General features: G+C 46.7%; 1 protein-coding gene and 1 non-coding gene across 7 annotated transcripts in view; one reads left to right on the top strand and one right to left on the bottom strand.

Moving 5' to 3' along the window:
• The first annotated feature begins 1011 nt into the window (after nt 1–1011).
• The window catches only part of B4GALNT2 (beta-1,4-N-acetyl-galactosaminyltransferase 2 (SID blood group)), a 64069-nt gene continuing 40658 nt past the window's right edge, over nt 1012–24422 (top strand). The window contains exons 1-2 of one of the 6 annotated variants that reach the window (XM_077314252.1): nt 1012–1088; nt 4929–5049. Coding sequence is in view for 4 of the 6 variants with exons in the window: in XM_077314248.1 (XP_077170363.1) it covers nt 23016–23059 (44 nt within the window). In the remaining 2 variants the exon portion in view is untranslated. Of the gene's footprint in view, nt 1089–4928; nt 5050–12548; nt 12678–22923; nt 23060–24422 lie in introns of those variants that run through there. The other 5 variants (XM_077314249.1, XM_077314250.1, XM_077314247.1 and 2 more) reach the window with 5 other exon arrangements.
• On the bottom strand, nt 2778–2849 carry TRNAQ-UUG (transfer RNA glutamine (anticodon UUG)). Its single transcript has one exon. It is a non-coding gene; the product is annotated as a tRNA-Gln (tRNA).

Here is a 24422-nt window from a genome sequence, read left to right on the forward strand (position 1 = left end):
GCAGAGCAGGTCTCTGGGCTGCTTCAGGGCTTGGGGGTAGATGGATGGGGACCAGGATCTAGCTCTCACCCACTGCTGCAGCCTGGCATTTTGGTCCTGGCAGTGGGCAGAATCAGCCACCACTCTCCAGCCAGGTAAGTCCTCTGGGGTTGCTGGGGGAGGGAGGGCATTCGTTTTTGGTTTTTTACTCTGGGTTGGTGGGTTGGAGCAGGGGGGGTGACATGTGACTTACGTGGGCATGGCCAGGAGGTATGCCACCTGACATCATTTCAGGATTTCCTCGACATCTGCATTTTTTCAGGGCTTACTCCACAGTCAGAAGGCCAGTCCATATGAAAGAACTTACTACCTTCATTCAGAAGTTCCTTCCTTTCCAGTGGGGACCGAAGGTAACCCAACATCATTCTCCTCTCCTCAGTTTTATCCTTACAACCTTAGGAGATAGGTTAGGCCAAGAGTGTGTGATTGGCCCTAAGAGGCTTCCGTAACAGAGTGGGGATTCAAACCTGGGCCTCTTGGATCCTAGTCTGGCAATCTTACCACTGGGTCTCAAAGTTCTTCAGCTCTTGAATCTCTCCTACCCATCCTAACCACAGAAACAGCAATTGAAAAGTCCCCAAGGGAAACCACCTGCCCTGCCCTTAACAAGTTCTGTGGTTGTCTGGCACTGGGGTTATCAGTGAGAGTGAGAGATTGCCAGCCATGTCCTGTTGCTGAAAAGGTGTGTTGTACAAACAGGACAACCTGGGGAAGGGAAATGTTTTCACCAACAAAAACACAGTTTCCAAGAGACAGGGGCTACCTACCTGCTGGAACTCAGGCTCTGTGTGGGTCCCCCACAGTCATGGGATCCCTCCAAGTGAGGGATTATCTTCCCTGGCTTCAGCCTACCTCACTAGGTTCTGGAAGCCCTGTGTCCACGGCAATCACAAAGGAATAGAATTCAGTAGCAGGAGCGCTGAAAGAGGGGGGGGCACGTGGGGCTGGGAAGCCAAGCCTGGTGTTCTTCTGCTCCCAGTGGAGAGGGCTTTACAGTTGGACAGAGACATCCCTGGGAATTTAGGGAAAGAAGGAGGAATTTGGCAGAGGTGGGAAGAAGAAATCCTAGCTCTGTGAGATATTGGTGGCATAAAGTTTGTTTGAGTTGGGACTGGGGGGGGGGGGCTGCATCTATAGAAATTTTAAAAGGGGCTGCAAGGATGATGGGAGTAGACCTGCTTAAGAAAAGAGATTTCTGAGTCTCGTACCAAAAGAAGTTGAAAACCCGTGACAGGGAAGGGTAAAACTCCAACAATTTGGATAGCTCTAGTCTCCCTGTGACCCCAACAAGCCACCGATTCCTTTTTAAGTCCCCCAGTTCTGAATCCTGCCGGCAGAATTACACAATACAAACAGAAAAGTGCACTCTGAAGCCCAGCATCTGGGAAAGGAGCACCCAGTTGAGAATCCCATGTCATTATGGCTCCGGATCACCCACGGAGTTACAGTGGCATCTTAAGTACACTTTCCTGGGAGTAAGTGCCACATAATAGTCCTGATTAGATCCATTTACGATTCCTGCCCATCTCCACATTATTGTAATCTCTCCCAGGTACCTGCACAAAGGTGCTCTGCGCACACCGGGGGGGGGGGGTTCCCTCTACTGCAAATGGGCCTCTGAGCTTTGAATCTTGCATGTGCCAAAGCCTAACCATGTTTTCAACAGCCACCGGACCTTGTGACTATTCTCTCTCCCCTTCCACCCTCCCCCCCGCCGTGGGAAAAACCCAAACCACCTAAGAACAGATTCAAGTGGTTAGCCTTGTGGGTCTGAAAGTGGCGCAACAAAACCAGAGTCCAAGAGCACCTTTAAGACCAACAAAGATTTATTCAAGGCCTGAGCTTCACGCCTTGAATAAATCTTTGCTGGCCTTGCTCATGGACTCTAGTTTTGATGAACCTAGAACAAGCTGATTGGCCAGCCTAAATCCACCGGGAATCGGATGCCAGCCTCCAGGTGGGATCTGGGGATCCCCTAGAATTAGAGCTCCTCTCCAGGCAGCAGAGCCAAGTTCCCGCTGGAGAAGATGGCTGATTGATGGCTGGACTCCACACAGCAGTCTATCCCTCCCCGCCCCAAATCCCACCCATTCCCAGCTCCACCCCCAAAGTCTCCAGGTATTTCCCAACCCAGGCGATGGAGGCGGCGGGGGGGAGAGCGCGACGACTCCGTTAAGATCAACTAAGTTTAATTCTGGGGCAAACTTTGGTGCGCCTGCACAGGGAAGCTTATGGCCAGACTCCAGCTTGGTTGGTCCGACCGGTGCTCCCGGACTCAGACTTCGTTCGCTCCGCCGCTTCAGACCAAGCAGGCCGCCACCCGACTCAATTAGCCCAAAGGGGTGGGACAGAAAGCACACAACGTCTGGCCCCACCGATCTTGACAGGCTCCCGACAGGCCGCCGATCAGCACACCGGAATGTTTGTTACAATGTTGCCATTTGTACCGCCGCTAGCCAATCCCCGAGCGGCAGGACGGGAACGTTCTATCGCGGCTGCCCAATCAGCGGCAACAGAATGATCCTCTCGCTTTGGCTGCTCCCGGACTCAGCTGCTCCCGCCGACGCGCCTTCGACAAAGGCACGCATGCGCACGCTAATCCGACGGCAACAAAAGCGACCGCGTTGTCCCCTCCCCTGATGTGAAAGTTAGCCCTCGGCGTTTATTACACATCCCGCGCACGATAGGATGCTGCTGCCAAATTTATGGATCCCGGTTTCAGGCAAAAATGTCCCACGAGGTCCCACCGAGATTTGAACTCGGATCGCTGGATTCAAAGTCCAGAGTGCTAACCATTACACCATGGGACCTGCTGACTCCTTCTCGGCGCAGGACGCTTTCTCAGTCCCTGCAATTGAGCTTGCGCCTCTCTTGCGCGCATTGTGGTAAGCCGTAACCGGCGCTGCAGGCGAGAGCCGTTGCGCTGCGCGGAAAAGGAATTCAATAAATTAGGAAATTCCCAGCAGACACTCAGAGAATAAAGCCGGAAAGGAAACCGGGAAGGGATCTTCACCCCCCGCCCCTTCCCAGCACGATCTCCAGTTCCTGCAAGAAATAGGCGTGAACAAGAACAACCCCCGCCTGCTACGCTGCTAGGAATGCAAAGGGCTCGGATCGGAGCCTGCCTCAACTTTGCATGCAGGAGGCCCAAAGGAGCACGGCATCCAGTGCCGCTCCGCTCTGCGCGCCCGGGGATTCAACGGCGGGCTGGGAAGGGAGGCGCACAGACCCAATTCCGCCCCTCCTTACCTGCTAGTTGGGCCAAAGCCCCGCCCCCGGGAAGCTGTCCTGCAAGGGCCATGCGGACATGGGGGGGGGGGCAGGTGGAATGTCGGGGGTAGAATTGCCCCTTCCAGGCTGGGAAAACGCCTGGGGATTGGGGAGGGATCTCAGCAGCCCTTCTTTCCAAGGGAATTGCAGTTTCCGTTCGAATTCCAGGAAATCTCCAGGCCCTAACTGGAAACTGGCAACCCAAGTAGTGTGGGTCAGCCTCCCTTTGCACCTCTGGAGCCTCCCTCCACCTGGCCTCTCCCACCCACCAGCCCCTTCTCCCTGGCTGTGTGGCGTCTATATACTTATATTTTTTCTTTGAAATTGAATGGTCTTAAATATGTTGAATATTGGTTTAATATGTGGTTTTAATGTGCAGATAGCCCACCCGATTTGGGTGAGAAAGGCGGCATGGGAATGTTTTCAGTAAATGAAATTAAATAAGGGCCACTTTGGGAATGGCACGTGATGCTCATGCCCATGTATTTCAGATGAAGCCCATGCTGGATCACACACTTCAGAAATGGGGCATCTAACCAGTGCTAATGTCCCAACGGATTTCAGCCTTGGTATCCCTTTCTTTTCCAAATAACAATTGAAGATGTGGCCCAGGAGATAAACATCTATATTTCATCGCAGGAGAACAACACCTGGTGAAATTGGCAGATCAACACATAAATCAAGGACAAATTAGAAACAAAACTCAGATGTGTAATTGGGCACCAGAAAACAGTTGTAGGGGGAGAAGGGAAATCTGGATTGGAGCCATAGCATTGGGTGATTGAGATCTACATGTCTGGACAATGTTTTCGATAAAAAAAAATGCTCCCCTCCTTGAGGATGCATTGGGGGCAGGGGCGGAGGGGGAGAAGGTAGGCACAAGAAGTATTCCTAACCAATGGGGCACAATCCACCAGGACATTCTCCTGGCCAACTGCTATTTCCTACCCACCTGTGCCATGTGTTTATTTCTTTACTGCATTTATAGTCAGCCTTTCTCATGGAGACCTAAGGCGGTTCACGCAATTATAAACAATGCAATAGCAGCAGCATAAAACTATAAACATGCAGCATGCCATTGAAGCGCACACACACAACACAAAATTAAAGAATATACTGGAAAAGAATATACAGCATATATAATAAAGTAGGATTACAAAACTGGAAAGCGACACAACAAAACAGTACAATATATACAGTGAACAATGCAGTGAAGATGGTTTAGACCAGCCTTTCTCAGCCTTTTTACCGTTGAGAAACCCCTGAAACATTCTTTGGACTTTGAGAAACCCAGGAAGTGATGTCAGCAGTCACACCTCCTTGCCATGCCGCCAGCAGTCACGTCACCAGAAGTGACATCACCCAGATACTCCCACTGGATGTGACAGCTAACCCTCCCTAGGCAGCTCACTCGGGCATCAAAAGCTGCAATTTTTGAAACTTCAGTTATCTGGTGTCTGAACTGACAAAAATGCTTCCTGCTTTGGGCTTAGAAACATGGAATAACAGAGTTGAAAGGGACCTCCTGGGTCATCTAGTCCAACCCCCTGTACTGTGCAGGACACTCACAATCGTATCACTCATCCCCTGTAACCTGCCACCTCCTTGAACCTTCACAGAATCAGCTTGTGCTCAACAAAGTATGTGAGAGGAGCAGGGAGAATCCACCCAAGTCTTCTGAGCTGGACTGCAGACTGTCAGGCAGCAGTTCTATCCATGGCCAACGGGTGGCAGCAGAAAGTAAGCCAATGTTTGTGAAAGGCAAAGCCATGTAAGAAACAAATGTGTAGTGAACAAAACTGATAGTGTACTAAAACCTCTTCTGGGTTGTATTTTGGCCCTTGACGGTTAAACCAAAGATTTAGCTCCCTGATCTGAATCCTTGAGATTATCCAAATCCTTTAATCTCTCCCCTCCTGAGCATCCTCCGCAAGCATGCATGTTGTCTACAAAATTCTGCACCACACAACAAAACAACCACAATACAGAAAACTATGCCACATCTTCTAAGAAGCTGTACCAGTCACATGCCTTCTTGTTCAGCTGTTTTGCTCAGGAAGAACCCAGACACACCACCATCCATCACATCTCCCACTCCTGGACCATCTATGAGCCAGGCAGGTGTGTGTGTGTGTGCTTGTGGGTGTGAAGTGCCGTCAAGCTGCTTCATAGGGTCAAGTAGCCCCAGGAATCAATGACCTCCAAAGCATCCTGTTGTTAACACAGTTTGAGTCCGGTGGCACCTTTAAGACCAGCAAAGTTTTAGTCTGAGTTTAAGCTTTCTTCTGCCTCCACTCTTCAATGTATTTAAAGAACTGTGCAGGCACATGAAAACGTATACCCAAAATTAAACTTTGCTAGTCTTGAAAGTCCCACTGGACTCAAACTTTGTGGCTTCAGACCAGCATGGCTGAATCAGCCTTGCTTAAGCCTGCAAATTGAAGGTTGCAGCTTCCTTGACTAAACCAATCCTTCTCATATTAGGCCTTCCCCTTGTCCTAGCATGATTCTTATGACTCTTTTCCAGTGACTTCACCGTCATTTACCTTGTTTTCATCCACCCCGTCCACCCAAAATCTCAGGGTAGCATACAATGTTCTCCCTTGGTAGGAAGACTGAGGGCCAATTCATACATTACCAAGTCCTCGTGCCAACTACAGGTCGCCTGAGAACGACCCCATAATGGATGAGCATCTGCCAGTGTGATATCCTATACATTTGATTTTGGAAAACTCTATTTTAAAGCCATTTCTGCTTCTTGCTTTCTGCCACTTTAATTAGCCACTACTTGTTCACGTCTCTGGTTGCCCGTTCCTGGATTGTCCCTTAATCAGTTTATGCCATTTCCTATAAGGGGGCTGTTTAATAAATGGTTTCCTCTTGAAAAACAAATCAATTTGCTGCATCCTGTGGGTTGCAAGGCAGCTTTCCCTGCTCATGCACAGGCCTTGGGCCTCATGGCAAATATTCCCTCCGGAGATATTCTCCAAGGCCAGAAAGGGGCCTGGTGCCATTGGGGTGAAAAGGTAACCCAATTGCAGTTGAGGAGGTTGACTCTTGAGAGGGAGCATAGAAGACCCTCTGTGACCGTTTGCGCACTGGGAACTTCACTGCCCCAGCTCCCATGCAGGGACACAAATCGGGGGTGGATGAGATGCACCGGGCCAAATGCTCCCCCGTGTGGGTGCAGGAAGAGGTGGGGCAACCTGCCACGACTAAAACTCCAGCCTGCAGCCCAGCATGAAACCTCCAGTGCATAAACGGTCTGAGTGTGGCATTGGAAATTCTAGAGATTTGGCAGGGAGGTAGCTGGAGTTCGATGGGGATGTAACGTCATAAAATCCTCCCTCCAAGGTTGCCATTTTCTCTAGGCAAACTGATCTTGGAGAGCCCTATAACAATTTACTAACCTGGAGTTTACAGCCCTCCCTACAGGGAACCAAATATTGAAGCAGAGTTAGGAGTTCAGTAAGAAAGTCCCACAAGTTAATCTAACTGTTTTCCAGCTGGCTTCTTTCTGTTCAGATTTCATTGTCCTTTTTGTAATTGTCCTCTTGTTTAGTCCCGTACCACCAGATGCTGAGTCAGCCACATCAGCAAAGGAACGCTCAGGGCATTAACTTACCTGGCCAGAGAGCCTTGCAGCCACTGGCTACCATGCATAACCCGCACAGGGCAGCCGTCCTCCTCCTCACGGGCATGTTTCCTGTTTTTTGTTTGTTTATTTATTTGTTTACAACACAGGTAAGATGTATTTCAGAGTTAGAAAGGTGATTCAGGAGTTGGTCTTGAGCTTTTACACCAGAGTGGTTACAGTAATATGATCAAGCTTGTATGTAATATTATTATGCCCTTACGGGTTCCAGTAACAAACATTGTGGTGGGGCAATGTTTTGACATTTCATACAGGACATTTTAAAAACAATTATTAATAAAAAGGTTCAAATAAGTGAAAATTACACAATACACTGCTCCATTGTAAAAAATATCAAAAACCTTAAAGTCGCAACCTAAAATATTAGAATCATAGAATCATAGAATTGGAAGGGACCTCCAGGGTCATCTAGTCCAACCCCCTGCACAATGCAGGAACTTACAACTACCAGCCCACCCACAGTGATCCAGATTTTATGCCCAAGTGATCCCTCCACCAAAAATCTCCAGCTTGGCCTGGAAGAAATTCACCTACAGTCCCACAGTGTCAATTAGCAATTCCCTGTGTATGCAAGGAAGGGCCGCTACTGAGTCACACTGCTGACTCATGTTCAGTGTCTGGTCTACTAGAACCCCCAGATCCTTTTCACGTGTACTACTGCCAAGACAAGTCTCGCCCATGCTATAATGATGCATATGACCTTTTCTACCTAAATGAAGAACGTTACATTATCTCAAAAGTGATTATCTCAAAAATTCATTTTATTCATCTTACCCAGGTTTTCTAGCTTGTCCAGATCATCCTGTATCCTGATTCTGTCTTCTGCTGTGTTTGCTAAAAGGCCTACATTTAATATACAATAAATACATTTTTCTAATACCTTTTTGGTTTGTCACACAAGGATTGGGATCATTAGCACTTCCACAGTGAGACTTGATCTTACAGAGATATAAAGTGAATATTGGATTAGAGCAGCATGCTGTGGATCGCATGATTTTGAAAACCATTATCAACCTTGTTACTAGTCTGTTGTTCTACTAATAGGACATTTTTGGGAGATAAATGAGAAAGGCAATGGGGAGTTACCAGAGACCCATCTTATCTAGCCATCTTGCCATTTTTTTCATTAATAATGTCAAGACTTGAACATTTCATTTGGTTACTTTGTCATTTTACTATGTAGTAACCTGTTGACTTTTAAGCTACTTATTAACTATGTATAACAGGATATGTCTGTATGTTTGGCTGCTGCTTTAATATGTAGTCATTTGAACCGCAGACATTTTTGCAAATATAATGACACTACATTAAAGAATATGGTTTTTTTTCCTAATGTCTTGGTTTTGTATTATAAAACATAATCTAAATCTTTTCTTGGGTGCTTAAAATTTTCTATTGATACATGGGCAACCACCGCTGTACTTCATTTCTCATAGGTTTGTTTGTTTGTTTGTTTGTTTGTTTGAACTGTTGTGAACCAACCTGAGCCAGAGAGGGAAGGGCCACAGATAAGAATTACAGGGTAGTTAAAAGTCAGGAGTTCATTTAAAAAGATAAAACCATGTATATTTAAAACAGTTCAAACAAACAAAAGGAAAACCTGCTCGGTCACAAAGACCTGGAGGCAGATGGGACAGAATTTCCACCCAGGCCTAGATGGAGAAGAGGGGGTGGCAGGGGGGAGCATTTATTTGTTTGTTTGTTTGTTTGCTTGGCTTGCATACCGCTGCTCCCAGCAAGTCAATGTGTTATTATTACTACCTTGGCTGAGGATTGTATTGCTGGTAGATCCACGGATGGACTGGGAGAATAAAGACACCCTATTGCCTCTTTGACAAGTTTTGTTAGCATGTAAGATTGTGGGCTACTTATTCTTTTGGGGAGCCTTTCATTTAATCAACATGTCCCTCTGGTTAAGTGAGTCGAGGTTCAGTTATCTAAATTCTCCACCTTTGGTGAGTGCCTCTTTATAACAGGGGTGGGCAAACTGTGGCCCTCCAGATGTCCATGGACTACAATTCCCATGAGCATCTGGAGGGCCACAGTTTGCCCACCCCTGCTCTATAACATAATGGGCGGAGTGGCCTTTCAGCCTGTGGCTGATAGTTTGGGCCCAAGACAACTGATTGCCTGCAGGGTGATATTGCAGCAGCTCTGACTCCTTCTTACTGATATGGGCCACAGCACCTCTGGGCAAGAGGGGAAACTGGATTTCTCTAATGCCATCAGAACAGACAAAATTATAGAACAGGTCTCTGGTGAGTTAGCTCCTTAAAGACTAACAAAATTTATCCCAGCATCAACTGTTGTGCAGCAGAACTCAAGTCATCAGATTTATTTGAGTCTATCCCTTTGGTTGATGCTTATATATTCACTACAGAAAGGTCAGGGAAGGGGGAGGACAAATTGGTGAAGGCCACCCCCCCCTTGTTGCTACTTAGACTAAATACAATTAACATAAAATAAGTACATACAACAGGAAGTTACGGAAGGGCATGCACCTAGTAGCAAGATATTCCAAGAAGAAGAAGAGTTGGTTCTTATATGGTGCTTTTTGCTACCCGAAGGAGTCTCAAGGAGGCTTACATTTGCCTTCCCTTTCCTCTCCCCACAACAGACACCTTGTGAGGGATGTGAGGCTGAGAGAGCCCTGAAATAAAGAAGAAGAGTTGGTTCTTATATGGTACTTTTTGCTACCTGAAGGAGTCTCAAAGTGGCTTACATTCTCCTTCCCTTTCTTCTCCCCACAACAGACAGACTGTGAGGGAGGTGAGGTTGAGAGAGCCCTGAGATTACTGAAGAAGACAAAGAGTTGGTTCTTATATGGTGCTTTTCTCTACCCAAAGGAGTCTCAAAGTGGCTTACAGTCACCTTTCCTTTCCTCTCCCCACAACAGACAACCTGAGGGGTAGATGAGACTGGGAGAGCCCTGATATTCCTGCTCAGTCAGAACACCTTTATCAGTGCTGTAGGGAGCCCAAGGTCACCCAGCTGGTTGCATGTGGAGGAGGAGCGGGGAATGAAACCCGGCTGACCAGATTAGAAGTCCGTGTTCCTCACCACTACAGCAAGCTGGCTCAAAACCTTGTGAAAGCCTGTTAAGAACTGTGATTCATTCAAATGTGGACCCATAGTGGTACACTGCTCCTGATCCAGCTTTGTTTTAGATTATAAGTTTATAGAATGGTTTTGGAACCAATCGTGATGTGAAATATGTGAGGCAGGGGAATGTTCCTGTTACACACGAAATAATCTTTCAAATGCAAACACTGATAGCATATTTTGTATTTGACAGAAAACAGCCATTGAGGAAGGGTTACTTCCAAAAACGTGATGATTGCCCGGGTATATATGGCTTTCTGGTTAAAATAGATCACTCACGTTTTTGTGAATTTTGGAATAAATTGTTTATTGGACTGCCATTGTCGATCTTCTTCTCAGCTTGCAACCTCAAGGTGATGGCAGAAGTTCTCCTAGGATTACCATTCCTCTCCGGACTGCAGAGATCAGTTTGCCTGGAGAAAATGGCTGCTTGGGAGGGTGGACCCTGATGACAGCGCGTCTCTGCGGAACGCCCGCCTGTCTCCAAACTCTGCCCTACCCAGGCTCCACTTCCAAATCTCCAGGAATTTCCCAGCCTTGAACTGGCAACCACAAAGTCCAGTTTGTCAGATGCGCAAAGTCATTCCTTGTATGTATTGATGCGATTCTGCCTGCTGGATCTGCCATTACTTGCATGTTTCGTGCAACTTTCATAAGCCTGCCCATGTACAAACCTGAGGGAGGGGCTGCCCTTGGCCCTGGCCTACCCCAAGGCCTTCCTGTTCTCCAGTGACCCATGCTCCACAGGGCCCCGAGCAGGATCAGCTACAGCATCTGTGGTCAGCCTCTGGGGTCTCTTCGTATAGCCAGTGGGATGCCGTGCCCTCTTGGCCATTGCCACCTCACGCATGTGGCCAGGCAGGACTGTGGATTTGGATTACCAAGACCTTGAGATCGATCCGGGATTCCACTGGTAACCAGTGCAGATGTTGGAAAATCATCCATATGTGGGCCCTCCAAGGTGTTTCCGTGATAACCCTGGCCACTGCTTTCTGGACAAGTTGCAGTTTATCAGGGAAAAGGGTAGGCCTTCCTAGAGTGAATTACAGAAGTCCAGTCTAGAGGTGACCGTCACATGGATCACTGTGGCCAGCTGCTCTGGAACCAAGTAGGGCGCTAGTAGTTTGGCTTGACACAGGTGGAAGACGGCCAACCGTGCTTCTCTTGTGATCTGTTCCCCTGCAGGGGGGGGGGGCATGCATGATCGTGCCTTCGCTCAAACCAGCCGTCTTACCACCCACTTGCTACTTCTTGAGCCATGCAGTAGTAGTTAGTGGAAACAGTCTGGAGTTAAAGTGGTAGGAAAATGTTAGATGAATGCAGTGTTAATTCAAGTAACCCTGGGAGGGGCCCTGTTCGATATCTGAATAATTGTAAATTTGCCAGATGTGAACATTGTGTGCAGCTATGGGAGATGGTTTTGACGGGAAATAACTAATGTGCACACCAATGTACTCTTCCACATGCACCATTTCCCAGAAGAACTTGGAGCACAGAGCCTCCTTTGGCCTGTGATCACATAGCAGATCTTATCAGATCTAATGAATACTGTACCCAGATAGAGGGCTAGTAGCTATTCAAATATAAAGAAGAAGGTTTTATTCCAGCATCATTCATGGAAGTTTGTCATTTATTTATTTAATTTATATACTGCCCTCCCATCCGGCTCGGAGCAAAAGGAAACCTTTTCTGTCTTTTAAGGCGCCACTTGACAATTGTTGCCGCAAGAGGCTAACACAACTATAACTCTAGAACAGGGGTAGTCAAACTGTGGCCCTCCAGATGTCCATGGGCTACAATTCCCAGGAGCCCCCTGCCAGCATTCGCTGGCAGGGGGCTCCTGGGAATTGTAGTCCATGGACATCTAGAGGGCCGCAGTTTGACTACCCCTGCTCTAGAATGATGATAAACAGGTTTCCTCAGGCTGAATCAACTGTGGTGGCTAGAGAAGGCCCACATTTGACCACATCGAGCAATGCATTGCTGCGTCATTACGCTCCTTCGTGATCCCACAGGCATGCCCAGATAAGTGCAAAACATCCAGTCCACATCAGAGGAGGCACAGAGCCCCTGTATCAGGATTAGGCAAGCCTGGGTTCTTCTTGCTGAACCCTTAAATTTTGGGACACAAATGAGGAAAAGACTCATACCCGAGGGAGAAGACACCAAGAGCCTTCCTCACTAATCTGGGGCTAAACAACGCTTTAGTTCTTTCTCAGCTGTCCAGGCCAGCATGTTCCCCTTTGACTCCGAAGGCAGTAAGAATCAAAACAATCTAGAAACAGATTTCCAAGCCACAGCAGAAAGATTTCTCGGCGACGTTTAAACATGCTCAGGAAAGCGGCCAAAAACAAACTTGTCCTCTTGAGACCGGCCCGTGAAGTGAATCTCCTTTGGAAAAGGAAAGGGTTTGTTGTACCTGTGGATAGGTGGGGCTGATAGCGGGTGCCAGAAGGCCACTGGCTGCGGCTGGAGGGGTGGAGTTGATATCAGCACTAGAAGGAGAGATGGAGTGCAGGGGGAGGGGATCATAGTTACTCTTTGCCTGCCCTGCCGGGAGCTTCCTGAAGATGGAAGGGTGTTCTTTGCTTGCGTGCTTGCGGGTCCGGAGGTGAGTGACTTCTGCAATACTTCTGTGGGTGGTGGAGATTAGAGGAACTGTTTTGCGATGGATATGACCCCCTCCGCTTCCAGAATCTCCAGCATCTCTCTGAGATGGGGACTTTAAAAAAAAAGTGGAAAGGAATATTATCTTTGAGGGGCGCCTATCAGAGATTCCTTTACAGATGGTTTTTTATTGTGTTTAGCTTCTCTCATTTGTCTTAGACATGGGGGGTTTGGTGCTCTGGTAGCCGGGTGGAGGAAGTTCAAAACAGAATTTGTACTTTTTGATATCCATCGATGACTTCAGTGGATTTGGAAAGGTGTAAATTTGTTCAGGATTGTCCTGCAAGGAGACTTATGGAAGGAATGAGACACTTCGGTGCCCTTTTCTTTTCTAGGCTCAGAAAAATGCAGGCTGGTTTTTCTTTCTTGCAGGAGCGCCCATCACTCATTCATCTGATTGCCATACTTTGTGAGCTTGGGCAGGGTAGCCAACTTTGGGCTGGGAAATTCCTGGAGATTTGGGGGTAGAGGCTGGGGAGACCGGGGTTAAGGGAGGGGAGGGATGTCAGCAGGGGGTGCCGCTTTATAGCTCAGCCTCCAAAGGGGAACTGGAGATTAATTATGATTCTAAGCAGTCTCTAAGCCCCACCTGGAGGTTGGAAATCTTGCTTTTCGGGGTATATCAGATGCCATCTCCACTTTAGGCTTCTCAGGTGAGTGACCCTCCACCACCTAAGGAATGAAGGGACTTCTAAAGCGCCTGTTGTTTCCAGAGTTGGCCCCAGAGAGTTTGCTGGCTGTTGGGGAAAACCCTGAGGGCACTTCCTCCTCCTCCTCCATACCTAGCTGGGCCACAGTGCCTCAGGGCAAACGCAGTTTGAGTTATCTGTTGTCTCAACCACAAAGAAAAGGGTAAAACAACTATCCAGTGGTCTCCTTAAAGACTAACTGAATTTATTCCAGCATAAGCTTTTGTGTGTCGGAAATCATGGCACGGGATGAGTTTAAAGTATCCCTTCAGGTGATTTAATGTTCACCGCAGAAAGAGCAGGCGAGAGGGGAGGGGAGAAAAGTGTCTCAGAGTGGGGGAGGGCCCCCCTCCCTGCCCCTTGCCTGCCCAAGCCCTGTTGTGTCTTGCGGATACCAGCCTCCAGGGGAGACTTTCTTGGGGATTCCCTGGAATTGCAGCTCATCTTCTGACTATAACGATCATTTCCCCTGGGGAGGAGTTGGAGGGTAGACTCTGAGGCACTGTGCCCCACTGAGAACCCCTATCCTCCCCAAGGTCCATTCCCAAACCTCCAGGAGTTTCCCAGCCTCATTTGGCAACTCTACCCCCCTATCCCCCACTGCTGGACAGGTGGACCAGGTGACCCTAGGATGGGTGGTGCCAGAGCCAGCGTGGTGTAGCGGTTAAGAGCAGCGGTTTCTCATCTGGTGAGCTGGGTTCGATTCCCCACTCCTCCACAGGCATCCAGCTGGGTGACCTTGGCCTAGTCACAGTCCTGTTAGAGCTGTTCACATAGAAAAGTTTTCTCAGAGCTCTCTCATCCCCACTTACCTCACAGGGTGTCTCTTGTGGGGAGAGGAAGGGAAGATGCTTTGAGACTCCTTCGGGTAGTGAAAAGTGGAGCATACAAACAAACTCTTCTTTTTCTTCTTCCGACTCCTGGCCAAGCAAGGCTAGGCTGATGCCACACCCAGGGATGTCTGCTGGCCTTATGGAGGGGAAAGGACGGGCTTCTGTTGCCGCAGCTGGTAAAGTCCTGTCCCCAGACACATGCTCTGACTCCAAGTGTGTAACCAAGGAGTCATGCATTTTGTGATGTTGCCGCCCCTCCCCAATGATGGATCTTGGCCTGAACCTATAAAGGACCTGACCTGGTTTTCAGATGGCAAAACAGGAAGGAAAGGACTTGTCTGATCAACGCAAAAGGTAGAAGCGATTGCCCAGGCCAGACTGCGAGAAACCCTGGGGCTTTTTGGTGTCCCTGGAAGGGTTTCCCAAATGGATGGGACTTTATTTTTATTTATGTTTAAACGTTTGTTAAGCATTTATCAGGTGATATGACTGTATATGGTCATGTTGACCCACCTCTCCAGTTTGTCAGATGCACAAAGTCATTCCTTGTATGTATTGATGTGATTCTGCCTGCTGGATCTGCCATTACTTGCATGTTTCGTGCAACTTTCATAAGCCTGCCCATGTACAAACCTGGGGGGGCGGGGGGCTGCCCTTGGCCCTGGCCTTCCTGTTCTCCAGTGACCCATGCTCCACACGGCCCTGAGCAGGATCAGCTACAGCATCAGTGGTCAGCCTGTGGGGTCTCTTTGTATAGCCAGTGGGATGCCATGCCCTTTTGGCCATTGCCACTTCACCCATGCGGCCATGCAGAACTGTGGGTTTGGATTACCAAGACCTTGAGATCAATCCAGGATTCAACTGGTAACCAGTGCAGTTGTTGGAAAATCATCCAGTTGTGCCCCCCCCCAAGGTGTTTCCGTGATAACCCTGGCCACTGCTTTCTGGACAAGTTGCAGTTTATCAGGGATAAGGGTAGGCCAATGATGGGCCTGGAGGGGGTGGGCAGGGGAGGGGCCCAGGTGGGCGTGTCTACAGCGATGCTTCCCAACCATATTCTGCACCATCATGCCACTTCTGGGGTTTCTTGAAGCCTGAAGAATTTCAGGGGTTTCTCAGCAGTGAAAAAGTGGAGATAGGGGTGGGGGTGGGGGACACATCTCAGCAGTGATGTCACTCCAAGGAGTCTACCCTTTGATGCTGATATTTCTCTGATCTCACCACTGTTGGGAGACCTGTTGTAATGCTGGGAGAGCTCCAGGTGAAACACAAAAGCAGAAAACCACACCGTGTAAGCCAGGGGTAGTCAAACTGCGGCCCTCCAGATGTCCATGGACTACAATTCCCAGAAGTCCCTGCCAGCATTCGCTGGCAGGGGCTCCTGGGAATTGTAGTCCATGGACATCTGGAGGGCCGCAGTTTGATTACCCCTGGTCAACGGCATTATTCCCTCCTCAAGCTCCACCCCCAAAATCTCCAGCTGTTTCCCGACCCAGAGCTATTTCTATTACATCTAGGGTTGGATCCAGCCAGCATTATCACAGTCTCACCCAATTCCACACAAGAACACTCATCTCACATAGCTTTTGTGTGCGTTGGTCTCATGATCCTCAGCCTAGCCTTTTGGGGACGGTTACAGAAGACAATTTCTCACTTTTTCACCAGAAAAGATCCAACCCTTACTGTATTTTTGGCACCCTCTACTCTGCTTAGAGCTACCGACCTCTAGGTGGATTCTGGCGTTCTCCCAGAATCACAGTTGATCTCCAGATTACAGACAGTAGTTCCCCTTCAGCAGGGGTAGTCAACCTGTGGTCCTCCAGATGTCCATGGACTACAATTCCCATGAGCCTCTGCCAGTGTTTGCTGGCAGAGGCTCATGGGAATTGTAGTCCATGAACATCTGGAGGGCCACAGGCTGACTACCCCTGCCCTACAGGAAACTCTATGATGGCCAATCCCTGCTGAGTACCCTCCCCAAACCGAATTTTGCAAGCCCAAGTTGACTCTCTCTATTCAGTTTTTCCTGTACCCAACACATACACAGTAATCTTACATCAGCTCACTTTTTATTGTTGTGCTTTAATATTTATAAATACTGAGCAGGCGGGCTGGATTTCTTGGCCATTTCACAGGCTGTTCAGAGGCAAATCTCTCTTGGCCTGCCCTGTTCATCTTCTTCTCTCCAGGCCTCATGAAACACTGTGGGAGATCTGCAGCCCAATTTCAGGTCCCAAGCCACGGTTTGAGACCCATCGCAATTAAGTGATAACTACTTATAATAAAAGAAAAGTAGTCTCCTTTGGTAATTACAGATCTGATTTTCACTGGGTTGTAAACTCCAATGAAATGGAGCAACGTTCTTCCTTTAATTATGAGTCAATCTTCTTTGTCATGATATTTATATGCTAACATCTCACAGGTATGCCACTCAAAGGGAGCTATTATAAAATTATTTTACTCCTATGGTAGCCAGTTGGGTGCCCCAGCACTCAAGGTCTTTCAGGGTAAAATTATCTCACAACTTCTGTATGGTGCAGAAATTTGGCCCTGGCGGGGAAAGGTTTTGGATAAACTGGAAGTTGTCTGAAATGCCTTTATTAGGATAATTTTGGGTCTCGCTGAAGGCATGCCAGCTACCTTTCTCAGAACTGAGGTTGGTCTTCCATTTATAACCTTCTGGGTGCACCTGAATCTCCTGAAATTCTATTTAAAACTTGTCAATAAACCTGAAACTCACCTTGTAAAACTCTGCTGTCAGGGGTTTTTTTTGGAAAGGAATTATTGGTCTACTATATTTCCCTGAGCTTTCATGTATATGGATTAACCTCCCTTGATTTGATCAAAACATGCAATTTTTGTAAAATTCAAGATTGGGTTTGTGGAAAAGATGCCTTACGAGACAGAGATCTAGTCCAAACCTCTAAATTTTCCAGATGGTATCTGAGGCATAAATATGCCAGAACTTTTTCTGGCTATTTAAATGATCTATGATCATCTGTGAAAAGCCTTTATGAATGTAAGGTTTCAGACCTTCCCTTCAGCATATTTTAATGGCAGGTTTAATCAGGTCACACCTGACTTCTAATTGCGCCCTTGTGGGCTTAACCAAAATAGAGGATTTTATTTGTTATGTCCTGTATTGCTCTCTATATGATGATGTTTGAATTAAAAAGAAGAGTTAGTTTTTATGCCCCACTTTTCACTACCAGATGTAGTCTCCAAGCAGCTTCCAATCGCCTTCCCTTCCTCTCCCTACAACAGACACCCTGTGAAGTAGGCGGGGTTGAGAGAGCTCGGACAGGGCTGCTCGGTAAGAACTGTGCTTTCAGGACTGTGATTAGCCCAAGGTTGAACACCATATTGTCTACTGTCTCTGGTTCTGATGAGGATGAAAGGATATTTCTTTTGGTAGATGCTTCCCCTCCTGACACTTTCATGTTGGCTCATTTCATTTCCTCATCTGTTATTATGAAAAGGTTTGTGTAGATTCCTAGTTCTTTTCATTCTATTTCATTTACTTTACTCTGTGCTGTGCTTGATAACTTCTTGTTGATTTTGTTTTTGCATGGCACAAAGTCAGGTGGTGATCGCTTGGTTTTAGTGTGTGTGTTTTTATTATGCTTTATTTGCATAGTTGTTATAGCGTTGGCTTCAACAATAAGCTTAGTCATTTTTTTCAAATGCTGAGAAGCTAGCTGGATTTCATTCAGAGGCAAACCCAAGCCTCCTCTCTTGGCCTACCCTGTACCTCTTCTTCTCTCCAGGTCATGTGAAACATTGTGAGAGAGCTACAGCCCAATCTGAGTTCCCAAACCACAGTGTGAGGCCCATCGCATTTATGTGGCCGATTCACGTTTCTTACAAGCCAGCCCAGTTTATGCATTTCTGAGTCCAACTTCTAAGAGAGATTGAATGGCTCCCTCCCATTTATGTCAAGTTGTCTAGTTGCTGCTGGATCGTGTACAAAACACTCATCTGCAGATCAAGAGGAAGAAGAAGGGTTGGCTCTTATATGCCACATTTCTCTACCCAAAGGAGGCTCAAAGCGGCTTACAGTCGCCTTCCCTTTCCTCTCCCCACAACAGACACCCTGTGAGGTGGGTGAGGCTGAGAGAGCCCTGAGATTACTGAAGAAGAAGAAGAGTTGGTTCTTATATGCCACTTTTCTCTACCCAAAGGAGTCTCAAAGCGGCTTACAGTCACCTTCCCTTTCCTCTCCCCACAACAGACACCCTGTGAGGTGGGTGAGGCTGAGAGAGCCCTGAGATTACTGAAGAAGAAGAAGAGTTGGTTCTTATATGCCACTTTTCTCTACCCAAAGGAGTCTCAAAGCGGCTCACAGTCACCTTCCCTTTCCTCTCCCCACAACAGACACCCTGTGAGGTGGGTGAGGCTGAGAGAGCCCTGAGATTACTGAAGAAGAAGAAGAGTTGGTTCTTATATGCCACTTTTCTCTACCCAAAGGAGTCTCAAAGCGGCTTACACTCACCTTCCCTTTCCTCTCCCCACAACAGACACCCTGTGAGGTGGGTGAGGCTGAGAGAGCCCTGAGATTACTGAAGAAGAAGAAGAGTTGGTTCTTATATGCCACTTTTCTCTACCCAAAGGAGGCTCAACGCGGCTTACACTCACCTTCCCTTTCCTCTCCCCACAACAGAGGTGGGTGAGGCTGAGAGAGCCCTGAGATTACTGAAGAAGAAGAAGAGTTGGTTCTTATATGCCACTTTTCTCTATCCAAAGGAGTCTCAAAGCGGCTTACAGTCGCCTTCCCTTTCCTCTCCCCACAACAGACACCCTGTGGGGTGGGTGAGGCTGAGAGAGCCCTGATATTCCTCTTCAGTCAGAATAGCTTTATCAGTGCCGTGGCGAGCCCAAGATCACCCAGCTGGCTGCATGTGGGGGAGTGCAGAATCGAATCCAGCATGGCAGATTAGAAGTCCACACTTCTAATGCAGGGGAAAGGAGACAGTATGTTGCACCTGGGCAACGCAAGCTCTTCTGTGTTATAAAACATCAGTATTTTAAAATAAATGTTATTTATTAAAAAAGATATACTACATATTACAGAACTACTATTTTTAAAAGATGTTAAACTGGCTACTTTATATTACATAAAAAAGAGGGGATCACGTTTTGGGAGACAATTTCCAGTGAGAAAGAATAGGAAAAGACTTAGAATATTACATCATCATAATATCACACCACACACCGTATACTACAGTCTACATGCTTTCTAAAATATAACAATACAATTTATATACATCAATTATTTCTTTCCATCTCATTTTTACTGATCAATATAATCTAAGATTGGACTTCAATTCCTTCTAAAATTTGATCTTAGTCTGTTGTGCATCAAATATATACGTTTTGCCATTGTCATATATTTGGTCGGTTTCTTTAACAAGTTCTTTTTTCACTCTTGATGCTTGGGTTGCCAGCTCTGGGTTGGGAAATACCTGGAGACTTTTGGGTTGGAGTGAGCAGAATTTTGGCAGGGAGGGAACTCAGTGGAGCATAATGCTGCAGAGTCGATGTTCCAAAATAGCCATTTTCTCCAAGGAATCTGGAGATGAACTGTAAAACCAGGGGATCCCCAGATGACATCCCTACTTGATGTATATAAAATCCGAGCAACAGTTACCACAAAAAAAGATTATTTTTAAAGCCATTGTTCAGTCCAATACACTGGATTTTCCCCTTACAAAATAATCTCTTCGATTACCCAGAATCTTCAAATAAATAAAATCGTACAAACATTGATTTCTAACATTTATCAAGACCGAATCTCTCGTCTGTAGGACAGGATCCAGCCATCTCTTTCAATCTTTTCAAATTCTCCTCCATGATACAGCTCCCATCTCACATGGCTTTTATCCATTCAGGTCCCACAATCCCCAGCATATGTTTTTCGTTGGGTAAAAGGGAACCTTTTTTTTACTAGCGGATCCAGTCCACCGTGTAGAACGTGTATGCAGCAAAGAATGCTAATCAACTTTAAAAACGTTTCTCTGTTTATTGAAAGAAGCCGTTCCGAGAGAGTTTTATAACAAGGTGTTTTTCTTCATGGCCATATTGTGAGATTGCCTCTGCCCCACCCCAAGTAAGTCCTTCTCAGGGCAAAGAGCGAAAGTAGCTGGAATTCTCCATTTTAATTTCAGGTTCACTATAAGCAACACAGGTGAGGCCAGACACATGGGCTACCTGTAATGCTTTGTGTGACAGAAATACGTCAACTGACAGACTCTATGTGAAATCAGATCCTCAGGTAGAGATCTCCTGTCACATGAGTAATGCAGTTATTCACACAGAAGGGGTAGGCAGGGTGTTCTTCCCCACCCGGGCACAACTGGGACAAAGGGACGAGGCCAGGGGCAAATCTAGGTAACTATCCTGTATTGTTTCCCCTTAAAGTCACTTCCTGGTAAAGTCATACTTCTAGCAACTTCCTTCTGTCTTTAATTACTGGCACATCAAAATCCCATTGACAGAGGATCCTCCACACCCGGACTCCCCCTCCCAACCAGAATAGAGGAAGTCCACTCCCAAGGACTCGCCTAGAGCAGGGGTAGTCAACCTGTGGTCCTCCAGATGTTCATGGACTACAATTCCCATGAGCCCCTGCCAGCAAACACGTTTGCTGGCAGGGGCTCATGGGAACTGTAGTCCATGAACATCTGGAGGACCACAGGTTGACTACCCCTGGCCTAGAGTCTTTCACCGGCTCCAGAGGTAGCCCATTAGAGTTTCTTTATCAGAATCTAGTTTAACTATTAACAAACATCCATTTCTTTCATGTTGCCTTCCTGCTCATAGCAAGGCTTTATTTTAGGACTTTCATGGCCTGTCCCTTACCCTCAAGGTATAAATACAAATGGGTAGCCGTGTTGGTCTGAAGCAGCACAACAAAATCAGAGTCCAGAAGCACCTTTAAAGATTGATTCAGGGTGTGAGCTTTCGAGTGCAAGCACTCTTCGTCAGACTGTGATCTTGCTACATGACAGGGAATATATAGCAAAAATTAATTCTGTTACATCAGTAGACTGTGTCACAACCAAATACAGCTTGCTCCTTACAACTGTGAGACATTCCTCCCAGGGAATTGCTGGTCACTTCCCAAGGCCAGGGAGTCAAACTCAAAATTCCATTACAATGCTTTATCTTACAGTCACATTATCACAAATAAAATACATAGTGAGGAATATGGATACACCAGTTGAACCAGTTCATTAGCATGAATAGCCTTTGTCCCTATTGAGTCCTGGGTATGTCATAGTATTGAGTGTTGTAATAACGTGCATTTCTGCAATCTCCCTTTCTAGCCTGTTCTTGAAGTTCCTTTGCAATAAAATAGCGACTTTCAGGACCCTTATTGAATGTCCTGGAAGGGTGAAGTGCTCACCCACAGGTTTTTCAATTGTGTGGTTTTTGATGTCAGACTTGTGCCCATTAATTCTTTGGCGTAGGGTTTGACCTGTCTGCCCTATGTAAAGAACAAGGGGGCATTGTTGGCACTTGATGGCATATACTAAGTTGGAAGATGAGCAGGTCTTTGATGGCCTTTGATGGTATAGGTGATGTTTTTAGGTCCAGTAATTGTGGCACTAGAGTGTATATGGTTACAAAGTTGGCATCCTGGTTTGTTCCAAACTCTAGTACCAGTGTCCATGTTCACATGAGATGCTGCATTGTTGTGGGTGAGGAGTTGTTTGAGATTGAGGGGCTATCTGTGTGAAACAAAAGGTTTATCCCCCAGTGCTTGGGAAAGAGAACTGTCATTATCCAGCAGAGGTTGTATGTCACTGATGATGCGTTGTACTGTCTTGAGCTGAGAGCTATATGTAACCACTAGTGGTGTTCTGTTGTTTTCTCTTTTGGGTCTGTCTTCTAACAGGTTTTCTCTTGGCATCCTTCTAGCTTTGTTAATCTGTTCCTTGACCTCCCTGGCTGGGTATCCTAGATCTGGGGATCCCCTGGTTTTACAGTTCATCTCCAGATCCCCTGGACAGAGATTCCCATCTAAATGATCTACAACAAACCTTTTTGGAACTAAAATACCCAGCCAGTGAGATCAAGGAATGCCCTGAATAAACCTCAAGGTATTAATTTGCTATAAAAAGGGAGCAGAGACATGTGTTATGTGAGAGGCAGCTTGCTGGATGGGCTGCTTCTTCTGGAACCCTCCACCTTGACACATGCCTTTCAATGATCCAAAGCTTTAATGTCTATCACACCCAGTCATCCTTTCATTTTCTCTGTATGACTGATCTAGATTAAATTGTATGTATGTTCTTAGGGATCATTTTGATTTTATTTTCAATAAAATTCCTTTTTATTAATTTTTAGAACTGTCTCTGTCTTAAGATTCCTTGCCAGATACTCTCTTCATATACACAGGTGGAGTATCTCGCTTGTTGCCACCTCTTGAATTGCTTACTAGTCCCCTAGAACTGCTAATTCCCCCATTATAAATTGAGGAGATAAGTCTATTTCCCGTAAGAGCTTCCACATATGAAGCATCTCCCGCCTCCCCCTCTCAATAATGAAAATGGAAGAACGACCAGAGATTTCAGGCCAATCATTTGCTGGGTAAATATTATAGTCAACACCCTGACACTTCTTGCTGCTTCAAGATTCTGTCCAAGTAACTGCCATTCCAAACTGCCCCTGGAATGTCACTTGAAGCAGACCACAATCAGCTCACTTCTGAGCAGAACCCTTGAGGGCCAGCGTTGTTTTCCTTACACTGGTTACATAATGGTGATGGGGGAAAGGGTTGGATGCAACCAACGTTTCTGCTGGTGAAAAGGGGAGGAAGTTCTCTTTGACCTCCCCAAAAGGCTAGGATATGGGTCATGGACAAAGGCCATCCAGCACAGGGGGCTATATTAAGGAGGGGTACTGGGCCAGATAGCTGAATTCAGCCCGAGATGTTGTCAGTAGATGAACTATGCCCCCAGAATCAGGGCTAAGTTGGAGGGAAGGGAGAAATGTTGAATGTATATATTATTTAAAATGTTCCCAACCACTTTGTGGACCAAAATTGCGATATAAATCTGATGTTGCTGCTGTTGTTCTATTGATTTCAGCATTGACTTCCAAATGTTAGCCTTGATTGGTGGAACAGTTAAAGATCAGACTAGAACTGGAGTGTCCCGTCTTCAGATTCCCACTCCAAGATTCCCACTCCCACTCCCAAGATTCCCTCTTGGGCTGATCACTTTCTTGACTTGGTCTACCTCAAAGGGTTGGTGGGAAGACAAATTGAGGAGGAACAGTTTACTTTGTATAATTACAGCTCTCCAGAGTACATCTTGCATTTCACTTTCGCTGATAAAGCTGTTCTGACCAAGCAGTGATATCACCTCCCTCACAGGGTCTGTTGTGGGGAGGGCAAGGCAAGGCAATTGTAAGCCACTTTGAGACTCCTTTGGGTAGAGAAAAGTGGCATACAAGAACCAACTCTTCTTCTTCAGTAATATCAGGGCTCTCTCAGCCCCACCTCCCTCACAGGGTGTCTGTTGTGGGGAGAGGAAAGGGAAGGGGATTGCAAACTGCTTTGAAACTCCTTTGGGGAGAGAAAAGTGGCATATAAGAACCAACTCTTCCTCGTCTTCAGTAATCTCAGGGCTCTCTCAGCCTCACCTCCCTCACAGTGTATCTGTTGTGGGGAAAGGGAAGGGAAGACCATTGTAAGCTGCTTTGAGACACCTTCAGGTTGAGAAAAGCGGCATATAAGAACCAACTCTTCCTCCTCTTCTTTTTTTTTGATTCTACTATCTGTTTTGTTTCTCATAACCTGCCTCGTGATGGTTTATTACTGTCCATCTTATAAAGCTGGTTTTAGTCCTCAAATGCTTATGCTGGAGTAAAGGATTGGCTCCTATCTAAAACCTCCATGTGCACAGTGGGGAGGGGGATGTTCAACACTCGTGCCTCCCAAAACTCCAGTTCCCCCCAAGCTATTCCGTGAGGTGCCCTGTCCCCAAGGATTGCATTCCAGGGGGCCCTTGGGCAAGTAGGGAAAGTCCTGCTTCTGCAGACAGGAAGTCTGTGGAAATTCGAGTTGTGTCCAAAGCCCTGTTTTGTTATTCTAGATGCCCCAGTGCTCCTGATTTAATCTTGCTGCGACATATTAACACAGAAACCCCTCTGGAGTTATTC

This window comes from Paroedura picta, chromosome 16, assembly GCF_049243985.1.
Source record: "Paroedura picta isolate Pp20150507F chromosome 16, Ppicta_v3.0, whole genome shotgun sequence".
Classification (NCBI taxonomy): Eukaryota; Metazoa; Chordata; class Lepidosauria; order Squamata; family Gekkonidae; genus Paroedura; species Paroedura picta.